The sequence below is a fragment of the Phyllobates terribilis genome, unplaced genomic scaffold (genome assembly GCF_046119375.1).
Source record: "Phyllobates terribilis strain yellow unplaced genomic scaffold, ASM4611937v1 Scaffold_12__6_contigs__length_324123572, whole genome shotgun sequence".
NCBI lineage: Eukaryota > Metazoa > Chordata > Amphibia > Anura > Dendrobatidae > Phyllobates > Phyllobates terribilis.
In genome coordinates, this window is record NW_027362772.1 from 322576419 (window position 1) to 322604130 (window position 27712).

Sequence of the window (27712 nt, forward strand, 5' to 3'; positions counted from 1 at the left end):
ATTCAGATTTCATATATATCATGTTCATGTTACAGAGTGCTACTCTATTTGTTAGTTGTATATGGAGGTAGCTGCTCCTAGTCAGCACCTGTTCACACCTATTTCTTGTTTTGGATGTGTCAGGTTTTTCTGTTTCTATAGAACAGAAGGAATGACAATAATAGGCCATGAGTATTTAATCAAAAATTATCCAAATTTTATTAAACAGTCTTAACAGGTACACAGGGGGATAAAGTGCAAAGTGCAGATGGTTAAGAACCGAAAGGGTCACACCACGCAGCAGCCAAAATATAATAGTATATACACATTTTCCATAGATCCACCAGGCATTGAGTACAAATAAATAAGTAACAGATTGTAATCAATAGATTAATATTGTAGATCTCTATATAAACATGCCTGGCAGTATATTAACAACGCAACGCTAAATGGCTATGATAGAAGAATCTAATTAATCTCTGCCTCCAATGCAGGAATATATCACACACAATCTTAAGAATGGTCACCATAACCCTTAGTATACATACCAGGGGATCCGAGGAGAGGCAGGTATCAGGGAACATATAAAGCGGAGGCTACACACGTGGCGCGACCGCCCCGACGCGCGTTTTGGTTTCCCTTGGTCAGGGGGCCTTTTCTGTTTCTATATATAAGCTCTGACTGAGCGCTCAGTCTCTAGGCCACAAGTGGTTTTAATTGCAGCAGGTTGTGGCTTTCCCATACACAAGCAGACTTCTGTCGGTATTCACATTGATAGGGTCCTGGTAATGAGAGTCGCCTTACCATGGCTCCCAGGTATACATGAATTGGCCAATTTATGCGCGAAGATTTCTCAGTTATTTCTATTTTCTAGAGCAGTAATGCTAATCATATTTCATATATTTCATGTTCGCACACTTAGCGTTGCAGAGTGCTACTTTGTTTTTTATATGTAAGATGAGAGAGACAGCCAATAACGGCATCGTTACTTGGCACCAAAATCAGGACTGGCATATCCTCTACCTGTGGACATATTGGTCTACTATTTCTGCCCTGGCATTCCAGGAGACATAGGAAAAAACATGGCCCCTCAGGGAGCGGAAGCTGCAGGGCTGGACACAGACTACATAATGCGATGGATCCAAAATACTAAATAATCCCTGCAGTCTATGGTGCCCCTCCAGGAGAGGGGTATACTTAACTTAGTGGGGTCCACACCCAACGTAAACCCTGCACAGTCAGCCCCCAAGGTCAAAGCTATCATGTCTAGTCCCGTTATTCACAGCCAGCTGCAAACCCGGATTGTGCAAGTTCACCGCTCTACAAAATGCAATAACCCAAGAGAGTCCACGGTGTCTAGATGTGTAAAGAGACCAGCTAAAAATACTGCGCCCAAAAAACGGAGTCCACAACGTGCACCCAATGTGTTGTGTTAGACTCAGACACCGTAAAGATAGGACGAAGAAAAGTCACAAAATACATCTAAATTACTACAAGCAGCAGCAGCCAAGAAAAAATGTCTAAATGCTAATAACCCGATCCAGAACTAGATCAGCAAGTAAATGTCACGCCGGGTGTGGGACTTAGTGCAACACAAAGGGAAGAGAGGAAGGAAGCCCAGACACTAGCGATGACAGTAGACAACTTCATCCAGAACAAGATCCAGGGCTAAATCCGCAAGTAGAAAACTAGATCCAGAACTAGATCCAGAAGTAAACAACTAGAACCAGAAATGCAAGTGGACAACTAGATTAAAAATTAGATCAGCAAATAGAAAACTGGATCCTGAACTAGCTCTGCAAGTAAACAACTAGATAACTACCGGTAGATCAAGAAGCATATCTATAATTAGACAACTAGATCTAGAAATAGACAACTAAATCCAAAACTACACCCACAAGTAGAAAACTTTCTCCAGAACTAGATCCACAAGTGGACAACTAAGTGCAGAACAAGATCCAGACTAGATCCATAAGTAAAAAAAAAACTAGAACCAGAACCAGATCTGCAGGTCGCCAACTAGATTCAGAATTAGATCCAGAATTTTCTACTTGTGGATCTATTTGTGGATTTAGTTTTCTACTTGCAGATCAAGCTAAATCCACAAATAGATCCACAAGTAGAAAATTCTATAAAGAAATAGATCCCCAATTAGCCAACCAGATTTAGATTCACAAGTAGAGAACTAGATCCAGAACTAGATCCACACGTAGACAGCTAGATCGAAAACTACATCCACAAGTAGAAAAGTAGATGCCTAGCTAGATCCACAAGTAAAAATCTAGAACCAGAACTAGATCCACAAGTAGAAATCTAGAACCAGAACTAGATCCACAAGTAGAAATCTAGAACCAGAACTAGACCCACAAGTGGAAATCTAGAACTAGATCCATAAGTAGAAATCTAGAAGCAGAACTAGAGCCACGAGTAGAAATCTAGAACCAGAACTAGATCCACAAGTAGAAATCTAGAAATATTGCAGAATATATGCAAAATAGCATCAAAGGGATGGCCAAGCATCAACAGAAGGTCAGGGCATTGCCCTAATTATGCTGAATATTCAGACATGGGAAAACCTATGTAGTAATTATGTAAATGTATATGGTTCCCAGATATTTAGAGCACGGGATCGTACCAGTGCAATATAAACTACAGCAAAAGCGAACCACATATAATAAGGTGCAAGTGAATTATTAGGGATAAGCTCTCAGCAATGAATTGCCATATAGCTGAAAATATTGCATGGTAAAGAGGAAAGAAAATTCTTAAGTAGCTTACCCATGTGAGTGAAACGGAAGTTCGCCTGCCACCGATCACCCCAACGCGCGTTTCTCTGTCGTTTTAAAGTGGGGTATCCAGAACTACATCAACAAACAGAAAACTAGATCCACAAGTACATGACTAAACCCAGAACTAGATCCACAAGAACACAACTAAATGCAGAACTAAATCCGCAAGAACAAAACTACATCCAGAACAAGATCCACAAGTAGAAAACTAGATCTAGAAGTAGAAGTATAAAACTAGATGCAGAACCTAATCCACAAGTAGAAAACTAGATCCAAAACTAGATCCACAACTTGAAAACCAAACCCAGAGCCAAGTCCACGAGCAGACAGCTAGATCCAGAACAAGATCCACAAGTAGAAAACTAGAACCAGAACTAGATACAGAACTAGATCCACAAGGAGAAAATCTGATTTAGAATTAGATCCAAAAGTAGCCAACTACTTTCAGATGCACAATTAGAAAACTAGATCCAGAACTAGATCCGCAAAGACCCATAACTAGATCCAAAACTACATCCACAACTAGAAAACTAGATCTACAAGTAGACAACTAGATCCAGAACTAGATCTGCAAGTAGAGAAATACATGCAGAACTAGATCTGCAAGTACACTACTAGATCCAGAATGAGATCAAGAACTAGACCTACAAGTAGACAACTCATCCGAAAATAAATCCACAAGTTAACAAAAAGATCTCCAAATAGACAACTAGATCCAGAACTAGATCTGCAAGTAGTCAACTTGATTAAGAAGTAGCAAACAAGATCCAGAATTAGACAAACAAGTACACAACTAGATCCAGAAGTAGATCTGCAAGTCGACAACTAGATCCAGAAGTAGATCCACAATGTGAGGAGCTTCCCACTTACTAAAGAATATGAAAACTTTTCCATCACGGAGCTCCGTTTCGGTCGATATTATTATTGTTTTATTAGAGATTAACGGCTGTTTTTTATTAATGTTCTGCTTGCTCGTCAGTTTATGTACACTAATGTAACTTGTGAAGTGTCCAGAATTCCAGTAATCTCATCAGTATCTCAGGAGCCTCTAACCATTGTTCAAACAGTGACTAGGCCCATTGTGTAAGTGTTGAAAGAAGATCCAGCGGAGCCGTCACCACAGGGGATCTCACATGCGGACCCAGGTGATGGGTTCAACCTGAGAAAAATACCTCCACCAATGCACACTTAGCTTTGGGGCGGAGGGTGAGAGCAGTTCTGCCCATTCAGGGGGCTGATCCCAATGAAGGAGAAAAGAAGCCACATGTTTAGTGCGGAGTGGGTGGAATGTCATCGAAGGGATAGGATTGGAGACTGAGGACCTGGAAGGATGGATGGATGCATTGAATATGGAGTGTTGGAGATCAGTTACCGACTGGACTGGATAAACATGCTACAGTTGTGGGATCTTTTGATTGTTGCTACTGGATACTTTTGCCTCCATTGTTTTACCTGTGGTCTGGAGGATCGGGGACTGTGATTACAGACTATACTGGATCTACTGTTCCGGGAGAGGGATCATGTGGATTGAGACAATTGTATTTCGGCCATTTACCTGGAATTGCTGTATTAACCATGGATGTGAGGAATAAAATATTGATGCATCATTGACATGCACAGGTGATTATTAAAACCCACAATCTCAGATCTTTACACATAAGTAGACAACTAGATCCAGAAATAGATCCACAAGTAGACAAGTAGATCCAGACGTAGATCAAGATGTAGACAATTAGATAACAAATTATATCTGCAAGTAGACAACTAGATCCAGAACTAGATCTGTAAAAAGACAGCTAGAAAAGGATCCAGAACTAGATGCACAGGTAGAAAATTTGATCCAGAACAAGTTCCGCTCGTAAAAAACTAGATCCAGTATTAGATCCACAAACAGACAACTAGATTCAGAACTAGATCCACAAATCAGACAAGTAAACCTGTAAGTAGATCCAGAACTGGATTCATGAGTATACAACTAGATCCAGAAACCTAGATCCAGAACAAGATCCACAAGAAAAATACTACATCCAAAGCTAGATCCTCATATAGACTGCTAGATCCAGCATTAGATCCACAGGTGGTGGGAGGATTTCTGTGTACATACTGTTGTAAAGGGTGGGGGGATTTCTGCATACATGCTGTATATTCGCAAGGGGTGGGTGGATTTCTGCATACATGCTGTATATTCGCAAGGGGTGGGGGGATTTCTGCATACATGCTGTATATTTACAAGGGGTGGTACTGTCACGGGTGTGTCAGGGTTGACAGACAGTCATACAGTGTCCGGCTTTTTGAAGGTCGCTGTGTTTGGCCTTACAAACATCTCCCTGATCCTTTTATAATTCCTCTCTCTTTAGGACCCAGCGGTGATCCTCACCTTGCTTGGGGATTATCCCTTTCCCTTTAGGACCCTGAGGTATCCTCACTAGATACAATCTCTGCATGTGACACAGCTGTTAAACAGCCGTGACACTTGCAGGCACGACGACATTAAAAGATATGCCAAGCACGCCAAAAAACTCGGCGAGCACCTGAGCATGGTCGCCGAACGGGTTAATAGAACATGCTTGATCAAAACTAATCCTCACCTTTCTGCTGTTAATCAGCACTTCCCTGCTGTGTCCTTAAATACACACAGATCCTCAGAGAGTTGCTGGTGATAGCGTGTTATACCTATTCAGGCCGGGGATTCTAGTAGTCGGCTAGAAATACTTTGGAGCTCCTTCATGGATTGTTGCCGTGATTTCTCCGGTGTCATCTTGGAGCTTAGTGTATCCCCTGTTTGTTTCCCCCTTGTGTACTTTAGTTTGTAGTGGGGCTGACTCAGTGCTCTCCCCTCCCGCTCCCTTCCTAGGGCCTAACCTTCGGGTCAGCTAGGGCCAGGTTTCCTGCTCGGCAATAGGTGCAGAACCTATTTAGGGTCTATACAGGAGTCAGGGTGTGTCAGATCTGTTTAAGGGTCTCCACTCTCCCTTTCCCTTGTTGCTGGGCTCCCTCCCCTTTCCCCGTCGTTATGCTCTGAGTTCTCCCAATACCTAGCGTGACATTAATCACCAACCAGTTGGTCTCAGTCGAGCCATCAGGTGCCAGGAGCCGCCTCTAGACCCCCCTGTCTCAGCCGAGCCATCAGGTGCCAGGAGCCGCCTCTAGACCCCCCTGTCTCAGCCGAGCCATCAGGTGCCGCCTCTAGACTCCCGTCTCAGCCGAGCCATCAGGAGCCAGGAGCTGCCTCTAGACCCCCATATGTCTCAGCCGAGCGAGCCATCAGGTGCCAGGAGCCGCCTCTAGACCCCCCCGTCTCAGCCGAGCCATCAGGAGCCGCCTCTAGACCCCCCTGTCTCAGCCGAGCCATCAGGTGCCGGGAGCTGCCTCTAGACCCCCATATGTCTCAGCCGAGCCATCAGGTGCCAGGAGCCGCCTCTAGACCCCCCTGTCTCAGCCGAGCCATCAGGAGCCGCCTCTAGACACCACTGTCTCAGCCGAGCCATCAGGTGCCGCCTCTAGACTCACGTCTCAGCCGAGCCATCAGGAGCCAGGAGCTGCCTCTAGACCCCCATATGTCTCAGCCGAGCCATCAGGTGCCGGGAGCTGCCTCTAGACCCCCATATGTCTCAGCCGAGCCATCAGGTGCCAGGAGCTGCATCTAGACCCCCATATGTCTCAGCCGAGCCATCAGGTGCCAGGAGCCGCCTCTAGACCCCCCTGTCTCAGCCGAGCCATCAGGTGCCGCCTCTAGACTCCCGTCTCAGCCGAGCCATCAGGAGCCAGGAGCTGCCTCTAGACCCCCATATGTCTCAGCCGAGCCATCAGGTGCCGGGAGCTGCCTCTAGACCCCCATATGTCTCAGCCGAGCCATCAGGTGCCAGGAGCTGCATCTAGACCCCCATATGTCTCAGCCGAGCCATCAGGTGCCAGGAGCCGCCTCTAGACCCCCCTGTCTCAGCCGAGCTATCAGGTGCCAGGAGCCGCCTCTAGACCCCCCTGTCTCAGCCGAGCTATCAGGTGCCAGGAGCCCCCTCTAGACCCCGTCTCAGCCGAGCCATCAGGTGCCAGGAGCCCCCTCTAGACCCCCCTGTCTCAGCCGAGCCATCAGGTGCCAGGAGCCGCCTCTAGACCCCCCTGTCTCAGCCGAGCCATCAGGAGCCCGGAGCCCCCTTTAGACCCCCCTGTCTCAGCCGAGCCATCAGGTGCCAGGAGCCCCCTCTAGACCCCGTCTCAGCCGAGCCATCAGGAGCCCGGAGCCCCCTCTAGACCCCCCTGTCTCAGCCGAGCCATCAGGTGCCAGGAGCCGCCTCTAGACCCCCCCTGTCTCAGCCGAGCCATCAGGAGCCGCCTCTAGACCCCCCTGTCTCAGCCGAGCCATCAGGAGCCGCCTCTAGACCCCCCTGTCTCAGCCGAGCCATCAGGTGCCAGGAGCCCCCTCTAGACCCCCCTGTCTCAGCCGAGCCATCAGGTGCCAGGAGCCCCCTCTAGACCCCCCTGTCTCAGCCGAGCTATCAGGAGCCGCCTCTAGACCCCCCTGTCTCAGCCGAGCCATCAGGAGCCGCCTCTAGACCCCCCTGTCTCAGCCGAGCCATCAGGTGCCAGGAGCCGCCTCTAGACCCCCCTGTCTCAGCCGAGCCATCAGGTGTCAGGAGCCCCCTCTAGACCCCCCTGTCTTAGCCGAGCCATCAGGAGCCGCCTCTAGACCCCCCTGTCTCAGCCAGCCATCAGGCGCCGCCTCTAGACCCCCCTGTCTCAGCTGAGCCATCAGGCGCCGCCTCTAGACCCCCCTGTCTCAGCTGAGCCATCAGGCGCCGCCTCTAGACCCCCCTGTCTCAGCCGAGCCATCAGGAGCCGCCTCTAGACCCCCCTGTCTCAGCCAAGCCATCAGGAGCCGCCTCTAGACCCCCCTGTCTCAGCCGAGCCATCAGGAGCCGCCTCTAGACCCCCCTGTCTCAGCCGAGCCATCAGGAGCCGCCTCTAGACCCCCCTGTCTCAGCCGAGCCATCAGGAGCCGCCTCTAGACCCCCCTGTCTCAGCCGAGCCATCAGGAGCCGCCTCTAGACCCCCCTGTCTCAGCCGAGCCATCAGGAGCCGCCTCTAGACCCCCCTGTCTCAGCCGAGCCATCAGGAGCCGGCTCCATCTGAATTCTAGAGGGGTACAGGATAAATTGTCTGCGCTGCTTGATAGAAAACGATTCAATACCTTGGAGGTAGTAGGTATAGGTTTATTGCCAAGTACAACACTAGGTCAGAACTGGGCACCAAAAAGCGCGGGGTGTCGCTGGTGGGCTCTAAATTCATTCTGTATTAAATTACTTCAAAACAAATACATCAAATTGTATCAAACCTCAATGGTATAAAGAGCAGACAGGTCAATGTGCGCACGCTACAGTCACACATGATCGCCATTACTAGCTGTACAGTCAGGGCGGCCACGCTTCTGCCACGCTGCCCGCGTACGCGGTGCGGAGTCACTTACCTTTAGGTGACAGGTATCTCCAGTTCACCACTGGCTCTGGCCTCCCTGTGGCGATGCAGCTCAGACTGACATTGTTTCCTTCATTGACCACAATATTCGATGAGATCTCCACTATTGTAGATGGAACTGCAAGAAAAAAAACAGACTGCATGAGAGCGAGAAAGAGAGCCAGGAATAAAGATAGCAGGAAAGTGTAAAAACGCGCGCGGGGGGGCGGGGTGCAGCCGCCGCAGGAGGGAGGGAGGGAGGAGTGCGGCCGCCGCAGGAGGGAGGGAGGAGTGCGGCCGCCGCAGGAGGGAGGGAGGAGTGCGGCCGCCGCAGGAGGGAGAGGTGCAACCGGCACGGGGAAGGAGAGGTGCAATCGGCACGGGGAAGGGAGGGGTGCAATCGGCACGGGGAAGGGAGGGGTGCAATCGGCACGGGGAAGGGAGGGGTGCAATCGGCACGGGGAAGGGAGGGGCGCAATCGGCATGGGGAAGGGAGGGCGCAATCGGCACGGGGAAGGGAGGGACGGAGTGCGTCCTCCGCGGGAGGGACGGGGTGCAGACTGTACATTATTACAGTATAACTTGCAGGCTTATTACAATGCACGGCGTGCAGAATCTTCCGCAGTGTGGAGGTCTCCAGATCATCACTTCCTGCAGATTCCCCACACTCCACCTATATAAATCTGAATGCTGATTGGATGAAGCAGATCAGGTGATGTGCACTTCTGTCTTGAGGGAGTGTGGCCTCAGGGTGCCCCCGCCATTTCTCAGGGTGTACAGAATTATTAGCAGCTTGTTCTCCTTAGGAAAAATGGCCACAAAATAGCTTTTCCGACTCAGACATCCCAGATTGTCTACAGAGACCGCAGCTCCGGAGATTGTCAGATATTGGGGCGATCACAGAAAAAGAAAGTTTCTACTTCTGTGTCTTGCTCGGTGGTGGTCGGGCTCAGCCTCCTCACCTCGGCCGTGTCTCTGAGCAGCTTTTACTTTTGTGTCTTGCTCAGTGGTGGTCGGGCTCAGCCTCCTCACCTCGGCCGGGTCTCTGAGCAGCTTTTACTTTTGTGTCTTGCTCAGTGGTGGTCGGGCTCAGCCTCCTCACCTCGGCCGGGTCTCTGAGCAGCTTTTACTTCTGTGTCTTGCTCAGTGGTGGTCGGGCTCAGCCTCCTCACCTCGGCCGGGTCTCTGAGCATCTTTTAGTTTTGTGTCTTGCTCGGTGGTGGTCGGGCTCAGCCTCCTCACCTCGGCCGGGTCTCTGAGCATCTTGTACTTCTGTGTCTTGCTCAGTGGTGGTCGGGCTCAGCATCCTCACCTCGGCCGCATCTCTGAGCATCTTTTAGTTTTGTGTCTTGCTCAGTGGTGGTCGGGCTCAGCCTCCTCTCCTCGGCTGATTCTTCTTGTAGGCTTTCTGCGGCTTTCTTTGCTCACGTTTAGGGGTCACATCTCTACTTTTAATGAGGAGGTTGGTCTTCATGGCAGGTCTCCTGGGGGGAATAAATCAGTGTCTGCAGTTTGTAGGCCACGGGAAGGTGTCCACAGACGTTCTGCCCCTTGTGACTGGCACAGACCCGGCTCCTGCCCATCTGAGGTCACAGCAGCCCCCGGCAGGTGGCGAGAGTCGCACACAGCGCTGTTCTGTGCTGGCTCCCAGAGGAGCGGATGACGGGAGAGGAGGGTGAAGGTGACGGGGGAGTCGGGATCAGCTGCAGTCAGCACTTCGGCAGGATGTTCTGGGTTATCTTTTTATGGGCGGCTGGTTTCCCATGTGGATTCAGAAGCGCTCAGATCAGCAGAAAATGAGAAGAACTTTCAGTCACCGCGCAGCCAGTCTAGCATTAACCCCATTCACGCTTCACCATCCCAACCACAAGGTTTAATATAGAAGTCCTCTCCCGAGACCGCGGCAAGCAGTAAAGCGGGGCAAAAGGACGGCTGCTCATGGCCAGTAATGGTCCAAGCACCAGAGCCTTGAGTGACCTGCACAAGTGCCGTACGATGACCTACACATGAGCAGAGCAAAATGACCACTAACCTGACCAGTACCCTGACCAGTACCCTGACCAGTACCCTGACCAGTACCCTGACCAGTACCCTGACCAGTACCCTGACCCGTAACGGTCAATGGAGCACCAAATATTACAGAAGAGTTACTAAATAAGTACAAGGATGCAGCCAAGGAGAAAGGTGACTGCAGAGATGGCCTCACCGTCAGCAGCTCCTGCACGGATTAGAGATGGGCACCATGAAGAAGTCACAGGCATCAGCCCCAAACCACAAAAACTACACAGTATTCCTCATCGAAAAGACAAAACAGGTCAATGTGCGCAAAAGGGACAGTGAAGTGCGTGCAAGTGTGCAGACAACCGGGCCGACTCCTGACTCTGATCCAGGGGCCCTTTCAGGGCTGTTGGGTCGGTAAGCCAAGCCTGCGGCTCCCTCATACACGGTTCCGACTCCTTCATATGCGGCTCCACGGCCCCCTCATACGCGGCTCATGTGTAAGTGATGAATTTACTGTAGCACAGATTCATCTCCGCTAAAAGTCCAGACCCTGAGATAAGGAATAGGACATTTCATAACTTTCCCAAATTCTTATGGAAAAATATTCCCCACAAACTGCATTGAACGACTGCACCCAATTTATTATATATTTTAGGAGATTGAGTCGGTCCATTTTATACCGACTCCAATTCCGGCTCCATCAAAATGGACACCGACTCAGACTCCACAGCCCTGGTCCCTCACAGGGAACATGCTGCACTACAGCAATACTACACGTGACCTTAGCCAAAAAACCAAGCAGACAGAAACGGGAGAGAATGCGGGACTGCCACTACACTGTGAAGAACGGGAGAGCGTGTGCAACTACACAGTAAAGAACGGGAGAGCGTGCGGGACTGCCACTACACAGTGAAGAACGGGAGAGCGTGCGGGACTGCCACTACACAGTGAAGAACGGGAGAGCGTGCGGGACTGCCACTACACAGTGAAGAACGGGAGAGCGTGCGGGACTGCCACTACACAGTGAAGAACGGGAGAGCGCGCGGGACTGCCACTACACTGTGAAGAACGGGAGAGCGTGTGCAACTACACAGTAAAGAACGGGAGAGCGTGCGGGACTGCCACTACACAGTGAAGAACGGGAGAGCGTGCGGGACTACTACTACACAGTGAAGAACGGGAGAGCGTGCGGGACTGCCACTACACAGTGAATAACGTGAGAGCGTGCGTAACTACACAGTGAAGAACGGGAGAGCATGCGGGACTGCCACTAGACAGTGAAGAACGGGAGAGCGTGCGGGACTGCCACTACACAGTGAAGAACAGGAGAGAGTGCATAACTACACAGTGAAGAATGGGAGAGCGTGCGGGACTGCGACTACACAGTGAAGAACGGGAGAGCGTGCGCAACTACACAGTGAAGAATGGGAGAGCGTGCGCAACTACACAGTGAAGAACGGGAGAGCGTACACAGTGAAGAACGGGAGCGCAAGAGGGACTGCAACTGCACAGTGAAGAACGGGAGCGCAAGCGGGACTGCGACTGCACAGTGAAGAACGGGAGAGCGTGCGCAACTACACAGTGAAGAACGGGAGAGCGTGCGCAACTACACAGTGAAGAACGGGAGAGCGTGCGCAACTACACAGTGAAGAATGGGAGAGCGTGCGCAACTACACAGTGAAGAACGTGAGAGCAAGCGGGACTGCGACTGCACAGTGAAGAACGGGAGCGCAAGCGGGACTGCGACTGCACAGTGAAGAACGGGAGAGCGTGCGCAACTACACAGTGAAGAACGGGAGAGCGTGTGGGACTACACAGTGAAGAACGGGAGAGCGTGTGGGACTACACAGTGAAGAACGGGAGAGCGTGTGGGACTGCGACTACACAGTGAAGAACGGGAGAGCGTGCGGGACTACAACTACACAGTGAAGAACGGGAGCGCGTGCGGGACTGCCACTACACAGTGAAGAACGGGAGAGCACATGGGACTGCCACTACACAGTGAAGAATGGGAGAGCGTGCGGGACTGCGACTACACAGTGAAGAATGGGAGAGCGTGCGGGACTGCGACTACACAGTGAAGAACGGGAGAGCATGCGCAACTACAGAGTGAAGATCGGGAGAGAGTGAGCAACTACACAGTGAAGAACGGGAGAGCGTGCGCAACTACACCGTGAAGAACGGGAGAGCGTGCGCAACTACACAGTGAAGAATGGGAGCGCAAGCGGGACTGCGACTACACAGTGAAGAGGAGAGCACGCGGGACTGCCACTACACAGTGAAGAAAGGGAGAGCGTGCGGGACTGCAACTACACAGTGAAGAACGGGAGAGCACGCAGGACTGCCACTACACATTGAAGAACGGGAGCGCGTGCGGGACTGCAACTACACAGTGAAGAACGGGAGAGCGTGCGCAACTACACAGTGAAGATCGGGAGAGCACGCAGGACTGCCACTACACAGTGAAGAACGGGAGAGCGTGCGGGACTGCAACTACACAGTGAAGAACGGGAGAGCGTGCGGGACTGCAACTACACAGTGAAGAACGGGAGAGCGTGCGGGACTACAACTACACAGTGAAGAAAGGGAGAGCACATGCGACTGCCACTACACAGTGAAGAAGGGGAGAGAATGCGCAACTACACAGTGAAGAACGGGAGAGCGTGCGGGACTGCGACTACACAGTGAAGAACGGGAGAGAGTGCGCAACTACACAGTGAAGAACGGGAGAGCGCACACAGCGAAAAACGGGAGCGCAAGCGGGACTGCGACTGCACAGTGAAGAACGGGAGAGCGTGCGCAACTACACAGTGAAGAACGGGAGAGCGTGAGCAACTACACAGTGAAGAACGGGAGAGCGTGAGCAACTACACAGTGAAGAACGGGAGCACGTGCGGGACTGCAACTACACAGTGAAGAACGGGAGCGCAAGTGGGACTGCGACTGCACAGTGAAGAACGGGAGAGCGTGCGCAACTACACAGTGAAGAACGGGAGAGCGTGCGCAACTACACAGTGAAGAACGGGAGAGCGTGCGCAACTACACAGTGAAGAACGGGAGAGCGTGCGCAACTACACAGTGAAGAACGGGAGAGCGTGAGCAACTACACAGTGAAGAACGGGAGCACGTGCGGGACTGCAACTACACAGTGAAGAACGGGAGCGCAAGCGGGACTGCGACTGCACAGTGAAGAACGGGAGAGCGTGCGCAACTACACAGTGAAGAACGGGAGAGCGTGCGCAACTACACAGTGAAGAACGGGAGAGCGTGCGCAACTACACAGTGAAGAACGGGAGAGCGTGCGCAACTACACAGTGAAGAACAGGAGAGCGTGCGCAACTACACAGTGAAGAACAGGAGAGCGTGCGCAACTACACAGTGAAGAACAGGAGAGCGTGCGGGACTGCGACTACACAGTGAAGAACGGGAGAGCGTGCGGGACCTCAACTACACAGTGAAGAACGGGAGAGCGTGCGGGACTACAACTACACAGTGAAGAACGGGAGAGCACATGGGACTGCCACTACACAGTGAAGAACGGGAGAGCACACGGGACTGCCACTACACAGTGAAGAACGGGAGAGCGTGCGGGACTGCCACTACACAGTGAAGAACGGGAGAGCGTGAGGGACTGCCACTACACTGTGAAGAACGGGAGAGCGTGCGGGACTGCCACTACACTGTGAAGAACGGGACAGCGTGCGGGACTGCCACTACACAGTGAAGAACGGGAGAGCGTGCGCAACTACACAGTGAAGAACGGGAGAGCGTGCGCAACTACACAGTGAAGAACGGGAGAGCGTGCGCAACTACACAGTGAAGAACGGGAGAGCGTGCGCAACTACACAGTGAAGAACGGGAGAGCGTGCGCAACTACACAGTGAAGAACGGGAGAGCAAGCGGGACTGCGACTGCACAGTGAAGAACGGGAGCGCAAGCGGGACTGCGACTGCACAGTGAAGAACGGGAGAGCGTGCGCAACTACACAGTGAAGAACGGGAGAGCGTGCGCAACTACACAGTGAAGAACGGGAGAGCGTGCGCAACTACACAGTGAAGAACGGGAGAGCGTGTGGGACTGCGACTACACAGTGAAGAACGGGAGAGCGTGCGGGACTACAACTACACAGTGAAGAACGGGAGAGCACATGGGACTGCCACTACACAGTGAAGAACGGGAGAGCACACGGGACTGCCACTACACAGTGAAGAACGGGAGAGCGTGCGGGACTGCCACTACACAGTGAAGAACGGGAGAGCGTGAGGGACTGCCACTACACAGTGAAGAACGGGAGAGCGTGCGGGACTGCCACTACACTGTGAAGAACGGGAGAGCGTGCGGGACTGCCACTACACTGTGAAGAACGGGAGAGCGTGCGGGACTGCCACTACACAGTGAAGAACGGGAGAGCGTGCGCAACTACACAGTGAAGAACGGGAGAGCGTGCGCAACTACACAGTGAAGAACGGGAGAGCGTGCGCAACTACACAGTGAAGAATGGGAGAGCGTGCGCAACTACACAGTGAAGAACGTGAGAGCAAGCGGGACTGCGACTGCACAGTGAAGAACGGGAGCGCAAGCGGGACTGCGACTGCACAGTGAAGAACGGGAGAGCGTGCGCAACTACACAGTGAAGAACGGGAGAGCGTGCGCAACTACACAGTGAAGAACGGGAGAGCACGCAGGACTGCCACTACACAGTGAAGAACGGGAGAGCGTGCGGGACTGCAACTACACAGTGAAGAACGGGAGAGCGTGCGGGACTGCAACTACACAGTGAAGAACGGGAGAGCGTGCGGGACTACAACTACACAGTGAAGAAAGGGAGAGCACATGCGACTGCCACTACACAGTGAAGAAGGGGAGAGAATGCGCAACTACACAGTGAAGAACGGGAGAGCGTGCGGGACTGCGACTACACAGTGAAGAACGGGAGAGAGTGCGCAACTACACAGTGAAGAACGGGAGAGCGCACACAGCGAAAAACGGGAGCGCAAGCGGGACTGCGACTGCACAGTGAAGAACGGGAGAGCGTGCGCAACTACACAGTGAAGAACGGGAGAGCGTGAGCAACTACACAGTGAAGAACGGGAGAGCGTGAGCAACTACACAGTGAAGAACGGGAGCACGTGCGGGACTGCAACTACACAGTGAAGAACGGGAGCGCAAGTGGGACTGCGACTGCACAGTGAAGAACGGGAGAGCGTGCGCAACTACACAGTGAAGAACGGGAGAGCGTGCGCAACTACACAGTGAAGAACGGGAGAGCGTGCGCAACTACACAGTGAAGAACGGGAGAGCGTGCGCAACTACACAGTGAAGAACGGGAGAGCGTGAGCAACTACACAGTGAAGAACGGGAGCACGTGCGGGACTGCAACTACACAGTGAAGAACGGGAGCGCAAGCGGGACTGCGACTGCACAGTGAAGAACGGGAGAGCGTGCGCAACTACACAGTGAAGAACGGGAGAGCGTGCGCAACTACACAGTGAAGAACGGGAGAGCGTGCGCAACTACACAGTGAAGAACAGGAGAGCGTGCGCAACTACACAGTGAAGAACAGGAGAGCGTGCGCAACTACACAGTGAAGAACAGGAGAGCGTGCGGGACTGCGACTACACAGTGAAGAACGGGAGAGCGTGCGGGACCTCAACTACACAGTGAAGAACGGGAGAGCGTGCGGGACTACAACTACACAGTGAAGAACGGGAGAGCACATGGGACTGCCACTACACAGTGAAGAACGGGAGAGCACACGGGACTGCCACTACACAGTGAAGAACGGGAGAGCGTGCGGGACTGCCACTACACAGTGAAGAACGGGAGAGCGTGAGGGACTGCCACTACACTGTGAAGAACGGGAGAGCGTGCGGGACTGCCACTACACTGTGAAGAACGGGACAGCGTGCGGGACTGCCACTACACAGTGAAGAACGGGAGAGCGTGCGCAACTACACAGTGAAGAACGGGAGAGCGTGCGCAACTACACAGTGAAGAACGGGAGAGCGTGCGCAACTACACAGTGAAGAACGGGAGAGCGTGCGCAACTACACAGTGAAGAACGGGAGAGCGTGCGCAACTACACAGTGAAGAACGGGAGAGCAAGCGGGACTGCGACTGCACAGTGAAGAACGGGAGCGCAAGCGGGACTGCGACTGCACAGTGAAGAACGGGAGAGCGTGCGCAACTACACAGTGAAGAACGGGAGAGCGTGCGCAACTACACAGTGAAGAACGGGAGAGCGTGCGCAACTACACAGTGAAGAACGGGAGAGCGTGTGGGACTGCGACTACACAGTGAAGAACGGGAGAGCGTGCGGGACTACAACTACACAGTGAAGAACGGGAGAGCACATGGGACTGCCACTACACAGTGAAGAACGGGAGAGCACACGGGACTGCCACTACACAGTGAAGAACGGGAGAGCGTGCGGGACTGCCACTACACAGTGAAGAACGGGAGAGCGTGAGGGACTGCCACTACACAGTGAAGAACGGGAGAGCGTGCGGGACTGCCACTACACTGTGAAGAACGGGAGAGCGTGCGGGACTGCCACTACACTGTGAAGAACGGGAGAGCGTGCGGGACTGCCACTACACAGTGAAGAACGGGAGAGCGTGCGCAACTACACAGTGAAGAACGGGAGAGCGTGCGCAACTACACAGTGAAGAACGGGAGAGCGTGCGCAACTACACAGTGAAGAATGGGAGAGCGTGCGCAACTACACAGTGAAGAACGTGAGAGCAAGCGGGACTGCGACTGCACAGTGAAGAACGGGAGCGCAAGCGGGACTGCGACTGCACAGTGAAGAACGGGAGAGCGTGCGCAACTACACAGTGAAGAACGGGAGAGCGTGCGCAACTACACAGTGAAGAACGGGAGAGCGTGTGGGACTGCGACTACACAGTGAAGAACGGGAGAGCGTGCGGGACTACAACTACACAGTGAAGAACGGGAGCGCGTGCGGGACTGCCACTACACAGTGAAGAACGGGAGAGCACATGGGACTGCCACTACACAGTGAAGAAGGGGAGAGAATGCGCAACTACACAGTGAAGAACGGGAGAGAGTGCGGGACTGCGACTACACAGTGAAGAATGGGAGAGCGTGCGGGACTGCGACTACACAGTGAAGAATGGGAGAGCGTGCGGGACTGCGACTACACAGTGAAGAACGGGAGAGCATGCGCAACTACAGAGTGAAGATCGGGAGAGAGTGAGCAACTACACAGTGAAGAACGGGAGAGCGTGCGCAACTACACAGTGAAGAACGGGAGAGCGTGCGCAACTACACAGTGAAGAATGGGAGCGCAAGCGGGACTGCGACTACACAGTGAAGAGGAGAGCACGCGGGACTGCCACTACACAGTGAAGAAAGGGAGAGCGTGCGGGACTGCAACTACACAGTGAAGAACGGGAGAGCACGCAGGACTGCCACTACACATTGAAGAACGGGAGCGCGTGCGGGACTGCAACTACACAGTGAAGAACGGGAGAGCGTGCGCAACTACACAGTGAAGATCGGGAGAGCACGCAGGACTGCCACTACACAGTGAAGAACGGGAGAGCGTGCGGGACTGCAACTACACAGTGAAGAACGGGAGAGCGTGCGGGACTGCAACTACACAGTGAAGAACGGGAGAGCGTGCGGGACTACAACTACACAGTGAAGAAAGGGAGAGCACATGCGACTGCCACTACACAGTGAAGAAGGGGAGAGAATGCGCAACTACACAGTGAAGAACGGGAGAGCGTGCGGGACTGCGACTACACAGTGAAGAACGGGAGAGAGTGCGCAACTACACAGTGAAGAACGGGAGAGCGCACACAGTGAAGAACGGGAGCGCAAGCGGGACTGCGACTGCACAGTGAAGAACGGGAGAGCGTGCGCAACTACACAGTGAAGAACGGGAGAGCGTGCGCAACTACACAGTGAAGAACGGGAGAGCGTGAGCAACTACACAGTGAAGAACGGGAGAGCGTGAGCAACTACACAGTGAAGAACGGGAGCACGTGCGGGACTGCAACTACACAGTGAAGAACGGGAGCGCAAGTGGGACTGCGACTGCACAGTGAAGAACGGGAGAGCGTGCGCAACTACACAGTGAAGAACGGGAGAGCGTGCGCAACTACACAGTGAAGAACGGGAGAGCGTGCGCAACTACACAGTGAAGAACGGGAGAGCGTGAGCAACTACACAGTGAAGAACGGGAGCACGTGCGGGACTGCAACTACACAGTGAAGAACGGGAGCGCAAGCGGGACTGCGACTGCACAGTGAAGAACGGGAGAGCGTGCGCAACTACACAGTGAAGAACGGGAGAGCGTGCGCAACTACACAGTGAAGAACAGGAGAGCGTGCGCAACTACACAGTGAAGAACAGGAGAGCGTGCGCAACTACACAGTGAAGAACAGGAGAGCGTGCGGGACTGCGACTACACAGTGAAGAACGGGAGAGCGTGCGGGACCTCAACTACACAGTGAAGAACGGGAGAGCGTGCGGGACTACAACTACACAGTGAAGAACGGGAGAGCACATGGGACTGCCACTACACAGTGAAGAACGGGAGAGCACACGGGACTGCCACTACACAGTGAAGAACGGGAGAGCGTGCGGGACTGCCACTACACAGTGAAGAACGGGAGAGCGTGAGGGACTGCCACTACACAGTGAAGAACGGGAGAGCGTGCGGGACGGCCACTACACTGTGAAGAACGGGAGAGCATGCGGGACTGCAACTACACTGTGAAGAACGGGAGAGCGTGCGGGACTGCCACTACACAGTGAAGAACGGGAGAGCGTGCGGTACTGCGACTATGCAGTGAAAATTTGTAAAATTCACTTAAATAACCATTGAATGTGGCGAGGTCGGATCTGCAGTAATTCCTGCGCTTTCTATCCTGTGTGAGCGGTATTCAGTCTTTTCCCTATCTGGTACAGTGGGGATGGAGCATGGCTCAATAGCGGCTCACTCCACAGGCAAAACCTGCTCAAAAGGTTCAACCCTTGTCAAGAGTGACGTAAATAGTGACGAGAGCCATAATACATGGGGTCCGCAAGGGCACAGACAACTACAGTGTTATCTCTGGCACCTGCAGGTATGGCATCCGTCTGTCCCATGGATATCACTGAGCTCTCAATGGGTCAAAGATCTTACAAACAACTGAAAACATACCCTTCAAACATGCCGCCATTGTACGCAAAAGTCACTGACATTCAAAAGCCAGGGTGACCACGGCTCAAGAGATGAATCCATCCAGGACAGAGTTACTATTATGAGCCCACCTATGAGGCTGCAAACACGAGACTAGGTCACCTTCAGATGCTACCACCACCGCCATCAGGTGTCTCATCCAGTGGTGCCGTCACTGGCGAGCAGTGCAGCTGAGATAATCAATAGCAAACCATCTGCTCCGAGGCTTTATTGACAGGAGAGGCAGAAGATGAAACAGAAACAGCTGGAGTAATTATAAAGGCTACGGGACTGACATTGATGCAGAGCCGCAGCCAAATCTACGCTCTGCTCATTTACACAGGAAACCTCAATACTCTTCATGTTTTCACAGAGATCTAGAAAATCCAACAATATGGCACTAATACTGCCAGTCAACAAAGCCCCGGAAGCGACTGACACTACCCCAACATCAGGGTCACCAAAAACAAGAGCAACAACCACAGGAAACCATGGGTCAGAGCAGCTGACATGTCACCAGGAACATATCGGGAATGGTTAACTTATTACAAATACAGCTGTACGACCAGCACCTCAACCAGAGAGAAGCAGCCACACGACCAGCACCTCAACCAGAGAGAGAAGCAGCCACACGACCAGCGCCTCAACCAGAGAGAAGTAGCCACATGACCAGCACCTCAATCAGAGAGAAGTAGCCACATGACCAGCACCTCAACCAGAGAGAAGCAGCCACAAGACCAGCACCTCAACCGGAGAGAAGCAGCCACACGACCAGCACCTCAACCAGAGAGAAGCAGCCACACGACCAGCACCTCAACCAGAGAGAAGAAGCCACACGACCAGCACCTCAACCAGAGAGAAGAAGCCACACGACCAGCACCTCAACCAGATAGAAGAAGCCACACGACCAGCACCTCAACCAGAGAGAAGCAGCCACACGACCAGCACCTCAACCAGAGAGAAGCAGCCACACGACCAGCACCTCAACCAGAGAGAAGCAGCCACACGACCAGCACCTCAGAGAGAAGCAGCCACACGACCAGCACCTCAACCAGAGAGAAGCAGCCACACGACCAGCACCTCAACCAGAGAGAAGCAGCCACACGACCAGCACCTCAACCAGAGAGAAGCAGCCACACGACCAGCACCTCAACCAGGGAGAAGCAGCCACACGACCAGCACCTCAACCAGAGAGAAGCAGCCACACGACCAGCACCTCAACCAGAGAGAAGCAGCCACACGACCAGCACCTCAACCAGAGAGAAGCAGCCACACGACCAGCACCTCAACCAGAGAGAAGCAGCCACACGACCAGCACCTCAACCAGAGAGAAGCAGCCACACGACCAGCACCTCAACCAGAGAGAAGCAGCCACACGACCAGCACCTCAACCAGAGAGAAGAAGCCACACGACCAGCACCTCAACCAGAGAGAAGCAGCCACACGAACAGCACCTCAATCAGAGACAGGCAGCCACACTGTTATGCACACGCCCGGACTGACTGGCGTGTGCGTGTTTAGTCATCCCACTGGACCATGAACCGGAGAGTGCCTGGAGGGGCGTAACTAAGTATCTGCCCGATCCGACCAAGGTCGCACGACGTAATACGACGCCTGTGCACCAGGGAGGAACCGGGCAGAGCGACCAGGTGCTACTCCAGGTCAGACCCCGGACACGGCTGTTGACCCACACCGGGGAAAACAGGAACAGGCAGGTTCGGCTGCCACACTGACTGGTGGGTATAGGTAGGCACGACTGGTATGCAGGCAGGCGGGTACTGATAAGCACGGCTGGAGTGCAGACAGGGAGACACTAGCAGGTTGGAGCACAGACGGGATAAGGTCCAATACAGACTGGGACTCAGGAACAGAACCGCAGATGCGGTAGACGAGCAAGAGCAAAGCAGGGAGAGACCGCCTGGAGCGGTGAGCAAAGGCAGAGCAGAGCGAGCCCGCCTGGAGCGGTGTGCAAAGGCAGAGCAGAGCGAGCCCGCCTGGAGGGGTGTGCAAAGGCAGAGCAGAGCGAGCCCGCCTGGAGGGGTGTGCAAAGGCAGAGCAGAGCGAGCCCGCCTGGAGCGGTGAGCAAAGGCAGAGCAGAGCGAGCCCGCCTGGAGCGGTGAGCAAAGGCAGAGAAAAGCGAGCCCGTCTGGAGCGGTGAGCAAAGGCAGAGAAAAGCGAGCCCGCCTGGAGCGGTGAGCAAAGGCAGAGCAGAGCGAGCCCGCCTGGAGCGGTGAGCAAAGGCAGAGCAGAACGAGCCCGCCTGGAGCGGTAAGCAAAGGCAGAGCAGAGTGAGCCCGCCTGGAGCGGTGAGCAAAGGCAGAGCAGAGTGAGCCCGCCTGGAGCGGTGAGCAAAGGCAGAGCAGAGCGAGACCGCCTGGAACGGTGAGCAAAGGCAGAGCAGAGAGAGACCGCCTGGAGCGGTGAGCAAAGGCAGAGCAGAGCGAGACCGCCTGGAGCGGTGAGCAAAGGCAGAGCAGAGCGAGACCGTCTGGTGCGGTGCAAAGCAGAGCAGATAGATACCGCCGGAGCGGTGAGCAAAGCAGAGCAGAGAGATACCGCCGGAGCGGTGAGCAAAGCAGAGCTGGAGGAACCGCCGGAGCGGTGAGCTAAGCAGAGCTGGAGGAACCGCCGGAGCCGTGAGCAAAGCAGAGAGGACAGGGCTCTGTTCACATGGAACAGACTGGAAAATACAGGAAGATACGGAGGAAGGGAAAAGGGACAAGCAGAAAAAGAAATACACAAGGTACTTGCTAAGAAGTAGCGAGTGGACACAAAACTCAAACAGAAGTACAGAGACAGCGAGTAGGAGTTAGGTGCAGGTTCAGACAATGCAGGAAAAGGGAAGGGACGGACATAGAGACAAAACAGGTAAAAGGCTAGGAGAGTGTTCAGACAAGAACTGACACTGCAGCGAGATACAGGAGAGGGTCTAGGTATGCGGCCCCTAGAAGGCGGAACGAACAGGCTAGGAGCGTGTTCAGACTGGCCTGGAAATACAGCCTAAGGAAGGCGGACAGACAACAGGCTAGGAGATAGTTCAGACAGGACCTGGCACTACAGAGGTAAGAAGCCCTCTGAAGGAACAGATGCTCAGGCACCAGCTTCCAGGTGAAGCTGGTTTAAATATCCAGTGACGGATAGCAATAGGCTGAGGACGCACAAGGGGTGTGCCCACAGCAGCTACAAGAAGCAGGAAGTGATCGGGCGCCGCCCTTAACAGCCAGAACAGAGGCAAGCAGACAGCATGGAGGGAAGCCAGGCTAACAGACTGGACTGGTGATCAGGTTTGCGATCTTGCCTAGTGGGGGATGGAGCACTATGCAAGAACGCCACCAGGTATGTTACACACACGACCATCTACTGAACTTTTTGCACATCTAGAAAACACTGTTTCACTGGATACAGAGGAGATGAGATGATTCCACCTCTACAAAAGCCTCGCTCAAAAAAACAGGAGGAAATGAGAAGTCTTTAAGATTTAAAAAGATTAATTTTATTTTCTCATAGCAAAAATCAATAAAAAGGGGAAGGTAGGAAAGGGAAAAAGAATCTATAACATGAATCAAGCAAAATCAGACAAACAGAAAATGAGTGGCAGTAATATATTCAAAAGAACTCCCTAAAAGATGGAATGTAGTGCTGACACGTGTGAGAGTCCGAGTGGTTGGCAGGAGAGCCCCAAGTACATAATCAAAGAGTACCATGTAAGGACTTAACAGTAGTGTATAATAATATATGGAGAAGGCCTCCTTACCACCGCTGAGGAGTCAGCTCCAGCCAAATATTAGGGAGGACAAACCCAATGTTTCTGGTGCAGGGATGCGCCTCAACGCGCATTTTGCCGCCAGGAGCCCGGCTTTCTCCTGTTTGGGGCAGTGCTGCTATTGGCCTTTTGTTTATTTTAAAAGCCTCGGTCAGCGGTGTACGTTCCTGATGTAAAGGTCCCGGTGATCAGAGTGACACCGTGTGATGCAGAGATTGTGGGGTGCTGATATAACGCTCATCTCACTATATCTGACGCGACTGTTAATTCTATAATTGCTAGCTGTTCGCACCCTCGTACACCCAGGTCACCGCGGCTTTAATGTTATGTTTGAGAAGCTCAGTGGAGTAGAAATGTGGCTGGGCGAATAGCGGGTTCATCGCTGGGCGGATAGCGGGTTCATCGCTAGGCGGATAGCGCGTTCACCGCTGGGCGGATAGCGCGGTCACCGCTGGGCGGATAGCGCGCTCACCGCTGGGCGGACAGCGCGCTCACCGCTGGGCGGACAGCGCGCTCACCGCTGGGCGGACAGCGCGCTCACCGCTGGGCGGACAGCGCGCTCACCGCTGGGCGGACAGCGCGCTCACCGCTGGGCGGACAGAGCGTTCATCGCTGGGCGGATAGCGGGGTCACCGCTGGACAAATAGCGCGTTCATCCCTGGGCGAATAGCGCGTTCATCCCTGGGCGAATAGCGCGTTCATCCCTGGGCGAATAGCGCGTTCATCCCTGGGCGAATAGCGCGTTCATCCCTGGGCGAATAGCGCGTTCATCCCTGGGCGAATAGCGCGTTCATCCCTGGGCGAATAGCGCGTTCATCCCTGGGCGAATAGCGCGTTCATCCCTGGGCGAATAGCGCGTTCATCCCTGGGCGAATAGCGCGTTCATCCCTGGGCGAATAGCGCGTTCATCCCTGGGCGAATAGCGCGTTCATCCCTGGGCGAGCGGCCTCATGCTCCATATCTGCTGGCTGGACTTGATCCAGTAGTCCACAACATGGAGGCGGTTTCCCCTCTTTTACATTGCCAGCCGCTTTCCGTTTAGGAACTGTTGAGATGCGGAGATTAGATTGTGGTCAGGGATGATGGGAGTGATGCACTGTGTAAATCACAGAACGGCTGCTGCGGCTACAACAGAGGAGATTGATCTCATGTACGGTACAATCTGTCAGCCGCCTGTTGTGAGGTCATCACGCTAATATCACCTCACCCAATCAGGATTAGCGGTGAGCAGAGCATTACTCCTGGACGGGATATCGCCATCTGTAGTGTGGTCAGCAGAGCCCCCATGTTCCTGGCAGTCATAGGAGAGCGATGCGCTGGGTCCACAGCACAATAATAGTCATTAATGAGCAAGAAAGACAATGGGACGCCAACTAACGCACGAGTGTTCTAGGGGGGATGGTGCACATCCAGGCAGCACCGTAACCCACACAATGTGACGGCCACAGGCACGGACGGCCAGGTCGGACAACACTCATTGCTGGAGTATGCATTCTGGCTTCACCGGACCCAAGGAAGGGTGTCCTTCACATAGCCCCGCAATACCACATGTTCTAGAATTAAACTTAAACAGGGCGGCCCAAAAGTTGGAATAGGATAACAATGAAGGAAAATACCTCGAGAAAAAAAAAACTTGTTTTACTATCTGTTAGTGCACGCAATCCCATATGATCTAGAGTGATCAATTTCATTGATTCAACTGTATACCTACTATTTAGCCACCCTGTATATACTAGGTCACAGTCGGCCGTCGGGAGGCTCCCCATGGCCCACAGTGTCGGCCGTCGGGAGGCTCCCCATGGCCCACAGTGTCGGCCGTCGGGAGGCTCCCCATGGCCCACAGTGTCGGCCGTCGGGAGGCTCCCCATGGCCCACAGTGTCGGCCGTCGGGAGGCTCCCCATGGCCCACAGTGTCGGCCGTCGGGAGGCTCCCCATGGCCCACAGTGTCGGCCGTCGGGAGGCTCCCCATGGCCCACAGTGTCGGCCGTCGGGAGGCTCCCCATGGCCCACAGTGTCGGCCGTCGGGAGGCTCCCCATGGCCCACAGTGTCGGCCGTCGGGAGGCTCCCCATGGCCCACAGTGTCGGCCGTCGGGAGGCTCCCCATGGCCCACAGTGTCGGCCGTCGGGAGGCTCCCCATGGCCCACAGTGTCGGCCGTCGGGAGGCTCCCCATGGCCCACAGTGTCGGCCGTCGGGAGGCTCCCCATGGCCCACAGTGTCGGCCGTCGGGAGGCTCCCCATGGCCCACAGTGTCGGCCGTCGGGAGGCTCCCCATGGCCCACAGTGTCGGCCGTCGGGAGGCTCCCCATGGCCCACAGTGTCGGCCGTCGGGAGGCTCCCCATGGCCCACAGTGTCGGCCGTCGGGAGGCTCCCCATGGCCCACAGTGTCGGCCGTCGGGAGGCTCCCCATGGCCCACAGTGTCGGCCGTCGGGAGGCTCCCCATGGCCCACAGTGTCGGCCGTCGGGAGGCTCCCCATGGCCCACAGTGTCGGCCGTCGGGAGGCTCCCCATGGCCCACAGTGTCGGCCGTCGGGAGGCTCCCCAGTCCCACAGTGTCGGCCGTCGGGAGGCTCCTCAGTCCCACAGTGTCGGCCGTCGGGAGGCTCCTCAGTCCCACAGTCGGCCGTCGGGAGGCTCCTCAGTCCCACAGTCGGCCGTCGGGAGGCTCCTCAGTCCCACAGTCGGCCGTCGGGAGGCTCCTCAGTCCCACAGTCGGCCGTCGGGAGGCTCCTCAGTCCCACAGTCGGCCGTCGGGAGGCTCCTCAGTCCCACAGTCGGCCGTCGGGAGGCTCCTCAGTCCCACAGTCGGCCGTCGGGAGGCTCCTCAGTCCCACAGTCGGCCGTCGGGAGGCTCCTCAGTCCCACAGCCTAAACTGTTTCATGTGGTTATTTTTAACTGCCAACTGTGCAATTTTGGCAGCTCTCTGCTATGAAACGGTGTCACCTCATGTTTAAATATCATTTGCTGGGTTATTCTGTGCGCTCTCCAGAACTACAAGGTGTTCAGTGCTCCGAAACACGCCCGAGGTGACCCGAACCCATACACCACTGACCAAAATACACAAGTGAAGGCGTCAGGATTGGGCCAAGAAATATCTGATCCATATTGTTCCCAGATTTTATGGACTAATGAGATGAGACTTCTGTGGATGGAGCAGATGGACGAGCAGTGGCTGGATCAGTATGAAGCAAAAACCTCCACTTCCTCTCAGACGGGAGCGAGGTGGAGGTGAGCGCGGCCCATCGGTGGGATCAATACAGTGGACCCTCAGACGTGAGCGAGGTGGAGGTGAGCGCTGCCCATCGGTGGGATTAATACAGTGGACCCTCAGACGGGAGCGAAGTGGAGGTGAGCGCTGCCCATCGGTGGGATTAATACAGTGGACCCTCAGACGTGAGCGAGGTGGAGGTGAGCGCTGCCCATCGGTGGGATTAATACAGTGGACCCTCAGACGGGAGCGAGGTGGAGGTGAGCGCGGCCCATCGGTGGGATTAATACAGTGGACCCTCAGACGGGAGCGAGATGGAGGTGAGCACTGCCCATCGGTGGGATTAATACAGTGGACCCTCAGACCGGAGCGAAGTGGAGGTGAGCGCGGCCCATCGGTGGGATTAATACAGTGGACCCTCAGACGGGAGCGAGGTGGAGGTGAGCGCGGCCCATCAGTGGGATTAATACAGTGGACCCTCAGACGGGAGCGAGGTGGAGCTTAGCGCTGCCCATCGGTGGGATTAATACAGTGGACCTTCAGATGGGAGCGAGGTGGAGGTGAGCGCTGCCCATCAGTGGGATTTTTACAGTGGACCTTCAGATGGGAGCGAGGTGGAGGTGAGCGCTGACCATCGGTGGGATTAATACAGTGGACCTTCAGATGGGAGCGAGGTGGAGGTGAGCGCTGACCATCGGTGGGATTAATACAGTGGAGCTTGTTGAACCTTCTCGGGTTACAGATGGATCAAAATCTCCTCCCAATCCTCCTGCAGATGATTAAGAGACACTTATCTTCCAGTAGAGGAGCAGGAAAAAGTCCACCTCAACATCGAGGTCTCCACTGCTCAGGAAAAGGAAAGGCCACAAAGATGGAGAACAATGACACGGCTCCGTCCTCACCAGGGCTTAACCTTAAAGAGACCCTGTAGCCCCTCTTATAAATGAGATTTAAGGTGACAGAGAACAGTCGCCCCTATGAGCCATGTCTAGGGATGTGACGTAAAGAGCTGGCAGAATCCATGGATGAAGCTTATGACCGTCACTGAGAAGAATGGCGGCCATATTACTATATATATTACTATATCACACTGAGGAGAAGGGCGGCCATATTACTATATATATTACTATATCACACTGAGGAGAAGGGCGGTCATATTACTATATATATTACTATATCACACTGAGGAAAAGGGCGGCCATATTACTATATATATATATATATATATTACTATATCATACTGAGGAGAAGGGCGGCCATATTACTATATATATATATATATATATATATTACTATATCACTATATCATACTGAGAAGGGCGGC

The 27712-nt window shown here is 53.8% G+C and overlaps 1 protein-coding gene across 11 annotated transcripts in view; it reads right to left on the bottom strand.

The window, feature by feature from the left end:
* Positions 1 to 27712, bottom strand: part of NTM (neurotrimin) — a 943285-nt gene that overhangs the window by 91284 nt on the left and 824289 nt on the right. For all 11 annotated transcript variants that reach the window (XM_073657491.1, XM_073657489.1, XM_073657487.1 and 8 more), the window contains exon 4: positions 8233 to 8358. In XM_073657491.1, coding sequence (XP_073513592.1) covers positions 8233 to 8358 — 126 coding nt within the window. The remainder of the gene's footprint in view (positions 1 to 8232; positions 8359 to 27712) is intronic.